We start from the raw sequence: 8,549 nt of genomic DNA on the forward strand, positions 1-8,549 counted from the left end.
AAACAATATTACTCGAATACAATAATTCTGATTGGTGATGGTGGGTGAAACTAAAGTTTACCAAAGTCTGAATCAATTGCTTCGCAGAATGACTCATTGATTCGAATCGCTCGAAACGTTTAAGTACGACGAAAACTCAGCTCATAATGACACGTTATACAAACCAACTGCAAATATTTCCATAAAAGTGCAATCTATAAAATTATATATATAAATAATTACCAAATGGCAATTAAATTGGCCATAAATCTGTAGTGCATGTTTTGTGTTTTCTTAGGTCAATAAGAAGCAGTTTAATCTCATTCTCATTTTGCATTATCTAGTGTGCTAATTTGAGCTCGAAACACACCTGGAGGGTTTCTTTATAGAAGTTGCATCGTTCTCATCTTTCCAGGAGGACCAGGTGCAAGAGTTCATGAATAAATCCTACAACGACTCTCAAGTGACGTCGAGAGTCTTGAGCTACAGAGAAACACGACTCGCGATTCTTATCCTTCAGAAACGAGAGAGCAATGAACACTGAATTGCTCCCCATAAAATATACTATTGCTGTCTATACACATGCATTAAAGAGGTCATATGATGTGATTTAAATTTTTCTTTCTCTTTGGAGTGTTACAAGCTCTTGGTGCATAAAGAAGATCTGTAAAGTTGCAAAGACTAAAGTCTCAAATCCAAAGAGATATTCTTTATAAAAGAATATTTGTCACTGTATTTGTCACTGTTTTGCCTTATAGATGACCTTAAGACTAACATATTGATACTAACACCCAAAAAACTTTAATTCTGATTTCATGGGGACTTTAAATTTTCGGTCTCTTTGGTATGGAAGCCCATTTGCACCATGTAAGGAGAAAAAAATAATCATGCTTTGGTAAATCATAATTATAACTAATGAGAAATTATGACTTGACATAGGCCTACCAAGTTGAAATTATGACTCATAAGGTCGAAACTGACATACTAATTCATAATTATGAGATAAAACATCGGAATTATGGCTTAGAAACTCGACATTTTAAAATAAAAGTCTAAATTATGAATTAAAAAGTCATGATACTTGAATAAAAAATTATGATAATAGAGATTTGTGGCCTTTCGTCTCATAATTTCAACTTTTTATCTCATAGTTATGCATTTTTAATGTTATAATTTCGACTTTTTGCTTTATAGTTATGATTTTTCATGTTATAATTTCGACTTTTCATCTCATAATTATGACTTCTAAAGTCTGACTTATCAAAGCATGAATTTCTTCTTTTTTTTTGGCGCGATTGGGTCTCCATAGTTTGGCGCTTGTACTGTTAGCGTCTTATTAGGCTTTAGTTTACGGCGAAGGACTTTTATTTTGAAAGCAGCAGCAGCAGCAGCAGCAGCAGCACGCTCGTCAGCTGCTTCGTCGCGTTTCCGTGTTTCAGATCACTCGATGGTTTCGGCTGCGTGTTGAGGAGCGTTTAGGAGATTTTTGTGTGGTCGAAATCAAGATTTTAGAGCTCAGACACAAGCTCAGCATTCGTCTGCTGTACAGAGCTTCAAATCCGCTCAGATATGGATAAATCACGAGTGTTTGTGTCGATGTGGGGCTTCCTGCTGATGTGTGTCGCATTCAGTCTTACTGAAGCAGCAGCAACAACAACAACTCATCCAGCTGTCCACAAACGTATGTGATTACTTGCCTGTGTCTTCTTTTTTATCATGCATCTCTATATTAAAATCTAAAAATGCTTGTAATTTAAATATGCATGCAAATATATTTACATAAATTATTATTATTATAGTGTAACGTTAAGCATTTTTCTATAAGTTATACTTTGCTAATGTATTTAATATAGAACTGTCACTAATTTTAATGTCATTAGTGTTAGTCAGTTATATAAAAACACTGAAAGGACTATTATGAATAAAAGTTGCGTATGCAAAGTCAATGAAAAATGTTGTTACTCTGTTATGCCATTTATGATGTGACTCCAGGATGTTATACTTTATGACCAATCTTTGGACAAATGCAGCTCTTTATTTTGAGAGTGAAAGTGTTTTTATTCTTCTGTGTCGTCCCAGCATGCAACACTCAGACTTCCTGTGAGCTGTGCCTGGCCAATGTTTCGGTAAGATCACACGGCACTCCTTTACTGCTTATTAGCCGGGTTTATAAATTAATATTGTAATTTACGGAAGTGTTTATAGAAAATGGTACATTAGACGATCAGGGATCTGCTCAGATGCTCTAATTTGATTAATTATAACCTGTAATTAAATAATAATAATAATAATAATAATAATAATAAATGTTTTTGTAACATACTGGAGGATGTCATTAATAATAACGATAAAAATAATAATAATAATAATAATAATAAATGTTTTTGTAACATACTGGAGGATGTCATTAATAATAACGATAAAAATAATAATAATAATAATAATAATAAATGTTTTTGTAACATACTGGAGGATGTCATTAATAATAACGATAAAAATAATAATAATAATAATAATAATAAATGTTTTTGTAACATACTGGAGGATGTCATTAATAATAACGATAAAAATAATAATAATAATAATAATAATAAATGTTTTTGTAACATACTGGAGGATGTCATTAATAATAACGATAAAAATAATAATAATAATAATAATAATAAATGTTTTTGTAACATACTGGAGGATGTCATTAATAATAACGATAAAAATAATAATAATAATAATAATAATAAATGTTTTTGTAACATACTGGAGGATGTCATTAATAATAACGATAAAAATAATAATAATAATAATAATAATAAATGTTTTTGTAGCATCCTGGAGGATGTCATTAATAATAATAATAATAATAATAAATGTTTTTGTAGCATCCTGGAGGATGTCATTAACATTATTATTAATAATAATAATAATATATGTGTTTGTAGCATCCTGGAGGATGTGATTAACATTAATATTAATAATAATGAAGGTGTTTTCTCCTAACAGTGTTTGTGGTGCCAGACGAACAGCAGCTGCTCAGATTATCCGGTGTCGTATGTGATTCCTCCGGCCTCGGTGTGTGCGCTCTCTCAGGCGCGCTGGGGTGTTTGCTGGGGTGAGTTCACCTTCGTGCTTTAAGCAGCTTTGAGATGCACAGAACTGGTTAAATCTACCCGCTGATCTCTAATGTACAGCAGCTGCTGAGCTGATGGAAGTAATACTTTCACATCGGTGAAGGGAGATTTGCATTCAGCCTGGAAGTCCCCAGTGGTTTTGTCACGTACTGAGCACATTACGTTCATTACTATGCGGATCTCTAGAATACTTGATTCTGATTGGCTGTTCGTGGCATTGAGCGGTTAAATAGTATTGAATAATGATGACCGTCGTCCAGAACACGGTATAACTGAGCGCTCATCGGTGAAACCTAGTGCTATTTATGATACTGTTATAGTTTTATTATTTCGGATTATATATTTAATATTTTTAATTTCAGTAAAATTTTTAGATTTTTTTTTGTGTGTAATTTTATTACTTTTGGGTTTTTTTTATATTTAAAGTTTCAATTTATTTTGTTTTATTTCAGTTAATAATTTTAGTACTTCAGCTTAAACTTATTTTTGTTAGTTGCCAAGGCAACCTTTGTAATTTTCCTTTCGTTTTTAATAGTATTCATATTTTATTTCAGCTTTATTTGAATTAGCAGAGATGTTTTTAATAGTTTTAGTCAACAGAAGTGCTCATGTTTCGTCTCTCTGCGGCCTCTACGAGTATAGAAAATAAAATAATTTATATTCTAGCTGTTCTTTATTTATTTATTTGATAAGTCGTGGTGTGATAATGTACATTCAGACTGTCTTCATCACAGTTAAAGTCCCTGTCGGGTTTTATTTAGTGATACTGTTTCTCACTTCTACAGTGAAAGTCTCAAATGTGTCGTGTGTTTCAAAAGTCAGTTTCAGCTTCACAAAACCTCTCATCACTTACCTGACGTTCACTCAGAGTCACTTAAAGTGTCCCGATTATGTCGAACTGAAAGTGAAACCGTACTGGATGAGAGCGGAGTCCCCTGCTCATATTTCATCCCAATAAATTGTTTTGCATAAAGAAAATCAAGCCTGTTTTGTACACTGTAAAAATATATGTTTTTGAAGTTGTAAAAAAAAACTAAGCTAATTAGCCTAGAGTATATTTGACAAGAAAACATAATTTCAGTCTTTCTATTTCAAAGATTTATGTTTGAGGTCAGTGTTTTACCTGCCATTTCTTTATAATTCATTCTGAAATTTACTAGCAAAAAATATTTCTACACCATTTCTGTTTTTTGTTTGTGTGTAGGGCCATTAAGATTTTTTTGTAGTGTGAAAATAATTTTATTATTTATGCAAAAACTGTTATTCTCTTCTGGCTGAACTGCTCCTTTAACCCTCTTAATGCATTCAAAATCTATATATATATATCTATAATATATATATTTGCATTCTGGGGCTGTTATTATTTTTCATCTGAAAGCATATTGTATCTGATCAGCAACTTCTCATTAATGCACGAATGTAGAAACATTTCAAAAAGTGTTGAATGTTACCATTATATTATTGCATTTACCTCTTAAAAAGATAATAATATAGTAATATTACAAAACAAAATAGTAATATTACACATGAACCACACCAAAAAAACTACGGTCCTGTACATATACATATATATATATATATATATATATAAAAATGCATGAAATTTATAAGAACATATAATCTGAGAATTACTGATATTAACCCCATTGGAATGAATGGGATTTCATTAAATTCCTTTACATTTATAACTCATGATTGCTCAAAAACAGTCCAAATTTATGAAACCTGCATATTTATTTCAATCAAAACAACATAAATATTACTCGTAAAACCCCCCCCCCAAAACAATTATTTACTTCGTAATCAAAAATAATAATTAGTTTTTCATGCTGCAGTGGTTCATCAGTAGACGTACATATTCATGTTTATCAGCACGTGTGTGAGATATGAGGAAAAGACTGAATATATTTTACAGCGTAGATACTTTTACAAAAGTGTTTTGGCACCTAAGGTGCTCCATACATACCCAGCTCAAAATGACCCGAACATGACATCTGTAAAATGTTTTTAAATGCTTATCTCTCTTAAAAATAATTTTATAAAGCGGAGAGTTCCGGTGCTTGGCTCTGATTGGCTGAGCCGCGTTCGAAGCTGTTGTAAATGACGCTACAAAGTAACACACACCTTTGTTTACGTTTGTGTGTTGCTCGGCAACTACTTTGTAGCAACCACAACTGTTTCTGAGGCGCTACATTGTTTGGTGGAAGAACACTGTGTTTATTAATATCATTACACTTTCTTTGCTCCGTTTTATTTTGTGAAACCGTACTACGTATATAACCGTTTTATAAAAGCAGTGATCCCCGTGAAGCCGTGAATTTATAACAGCTGAGGGGTTTTAGGCACGATGCTTGGGGCTTATTGCTTTAATCTCTTAAAAATAATTGTAAAAAATCAGAAATTTTGATGGATCTTTTCTAGGTCAAAACAGACCTGATTGTGTTATAATATGTAGTTTTAGTGCTCACACTCACATGATATCAATAAAAACAACAGCAGGACTCCTCGATCATGAGAACGGAGTTGGTGTCAGTAAACGTCCAGCAGGTGTCAGAAGTGACCAACACACGGATCTCTGATCTTCAGTGTTGTGTTGTGGTGTTGTGTGTTGTTTCAGTGAACTTCGAGGCTCTGATCATCGCGATGGCTGTGGTGTGTGGGACTCTGCTGCTGGCCGTCTCCGTCTGCTGCTGCTGCTGCTGCTGTAAACGCAGACGCTCGTCCAGGTCAGAGCTCCACCGACACCGTGCTTCATATCACACTCACAGCTTTCTCTTCCACCTCAGAGCTGCCATGTGTTCTGTGCTCAACGATGAACCCTTTAAAGCCCCGGCAGATCTCAGTTTGTGAAACCGAGCTGTTCATTGAACCCTGGAAAGCCGGACATATGAAATAATAGTCCGAAAAAACAATTTTTTAAAAATTATTTTAAAAAAATCTAATTTTATGGCTCATATAGTGAGAATATGGAGAGTGAAACTGAGCAAAAATATGTAATTTAGGTGCAGATGCTGATATTTATATGATGAATTCTGCTGCTTGTGATGTAAATCAGTGAGATCTTTATAACAGTACAGCAGATATTTACATAAACTGCTCAAAATATCAGTCGTGGCTTTATATCTCCAGTAATAATAAGATGAGAGTGAAATGCTCCAAACATATAATGCAGTGACTGAGAGCTGAAGAAATAAAGGCTCCTCAGAAGATGTGAGATGTTCTGGAGGCTTGTGAAGATCATTCCTCCGCTGAGGAACAGTGAAAGTAAAGCTTCTGGAAACAAACGCTCCTCAAAAGATCCTGAGGATCAGATTTGAGACTCTAAAACATGATTGATGGAGAATCAAGTAAAGCTGAGCTGCTTCAGTCCAGTAAGTGTTCATCCGGAGATATTACTGACGTTATTCTGACGCTTACTTGATCAAAATCACTCAAGATTTTCATGCATCAAATAAGATACAGTAGGCTTTATAGGGTTAATAAACACAAATGCATTTGGTATGGCATTTATTTATTAATTAAGAACAGTTTTGGGCTCATTACTCCAAAAATGTAATTTATTACGCCTTTCAAATGTAATATTATTACTTATTACTATCTGGCAACAGTAATGAGTTACACTACTAGTTACATTACTTTTCCTTCACGTTTCTTCTCCATAAAATTCTTCTAAAATGTTACTAACAATATATTTCTGCCTCATCATTTGATCGAAATCTACACAGGATCGCAGTCAGAAGTTTTTTACGAACACTCAATGATTAATAGTGACTTAAGTAAAAGTGTTGTATTAATTGTCAAGTGTCGCTTGAAGCTAATTGTAGCTATAATTTCTCTGTTACCCTCATATGATTATATTTCATGAAGTATTTTATCAGAAGAAATCACACGAGTGCATAAGATTCCAAGCTTTCCTGATGCACTGGTGACTTCATGAGTCGTGAAAATCATGAAAATAAATCTAGGAATTATTGATTTATTGATTCATATCGATAGGGTTTGAGGTATCAAAAGTAACTGAGTAACAAGCTGTTTTATGGATGGTAACTGTAATATTATTATTATTAGGGCTGGGTAAAAAAACATCGATATTAATCTCATTTTTACGGAACGATATCGATTCTTAAATCCCAAGAATCGATTATTCTCGCCTGTTTTCAGTTAATGGACGGAACATTGAAGGGTACTTCCCATGCAATATATCGCAATAAGCATTGTGCTTTGGTACGTTTAATATGAAACAAAGTCTCAGATTTCAAATTCTGTCCATTGTATTGCAGTATTCAAACAATAAATGCCATTTTGGCGCTGTTTAATGTGGAGTGACAGATCGCTGTAGAGCCTCAGTGAACTGATCATCTCCTCCGCTTTATTACTAGTTATAGCACAAAATAAACATGACTAAACATCCGAAGGCAAGTTAAAAGAAAGAGTACAACTTTACAATCCGTATCCTGTCTCATGTAATCGCTCAATCAGTGTTTCAGCTGCGCAAAGACGTCAATATAACGGCTTGTAAACAATGTCACGTAATGAATATGTTATATGATGCATATATTTAGCAAAATGTTACTGTTCTTCAGTGTTTAATTTATGTTTGAATAAATCCATCAAGGTTTTATGACAGCCACCGTTATGTTTATATTTTTTAAAAAACGAGAAGAAATATTATGTCATTGTAACTTTATTATTTAAAAAACTTCAATAAATGTACTTTTATTGTGTAATTTGAACAAATCAGTCAATTTTAACCTTCAATATTATAGTAATGCATTACCAACTGACTCTCGTGTATATTTTTACAGCATTAGTTGAGATTTTTTTTCCTTGAAAATTTGGCATGCACTGTACCTGATATAGATATCCAAAATAATCGATTAATTGATAATCGAATCGCAAGCGTGTGAATGGGAATTGAATTGTGAAATTTGTGTCAAAACCCAGCCCTAATTATTACTGAAATCTTATTAGTAATTACCGTATTGACCCGAATATAAGACGATGTTTTTTTCTTGGAAATACATCTGAAAAAACGCGGTGGTCTTATATTCAGGGTCTAGACTTTGACATGTCAATAATACACACACAACACTAGGTGGCGCCAAATACGCATAAAACGAGTGTGCCATGAAATACGTAATGTAATGCGCTTTGTAAAGATCGCGAGTGAAAACAAAAGAAAAGAAAAGCTTACAGCTGCATGAGTCGTGACGGTCACGTTAGCCTGATGGGACCAAACTCTCTTTGTGATTTTAAAACGTAAGACGGTACCCAGATTTGAAGACTACAGTAAGATTTAATTCTACTGTTAATAAGATTTTGGTAGGCTACTATTAGATGGATAGCCTAAATGTCCTAATTCAGATGGGCTACCTGTTTTTTTTTTACTTTTTTAAATGGTATATCAAAAAGTGTATATTTTTTAAATGTGATTGTTGGTACATT

At 33.3% G+C, this 8,549-nt stretch overlaps 1 protein-coding gene across 4 annotated transcripts in view; it reads left to right on the top strand.

Annotated features, from left to right (window-relative positions):
- Positions 1-8,549, top strand: part of LOC107601980 (pituitary tumor-transforming gene 1 protein-interacting protein) — a 15,187-nt gene that overhangs the window by 1,048 nt on the left and 5,590 nt on the right. For 2 of the 4 annotated variants that reach the window (XM_016294355.1, XM_016294358.1), the window contains exons 1-4: positions 1,369-1,660; positions 2,059-2,105; positions 2,977-3,085; positions 5,722-5,830. In XM_016294355.1, coding sequence (XP_016149841.1) covers positions 1,549-1,660; positions 2,059-2,105; positions 2,977-3,085; positions 5,722-5,830 — 377 coding nt within the window. In that variant the 5' untranslated portion in view covers positions 1,369-1,548. Of the gene's footprint in view, positions 1-1,368; positions 1,661-2,058; positions 2,106-2,976; positions 3,086-5,721; positions 5,831-8,549 lie in introns of those variants that run through there. The other 2 variants (XM_016294357.1, XM_016294356.1) reach the window with 2 other exon arrangements.

The sequence above is a fragment of the Sinocyclocheilus grahami genome, unplaced genomic scaffold (genome assembly GCF_001515645.1).
Source record: "Sinocyclocheilus grahami isolate Dianchi unplaced genomic scaffold, SAMN03320097.WGS_v1.1 scaffold316.1, whole genome shotgun sequence".
NCBI classification, from domain to species: Eukaryota; Metazoa; Chordata; class Actinopteri; order Cypriniformes; family Cyprinidae; genus Sinocyclocheilus; species Sinocyclocheilus grahami.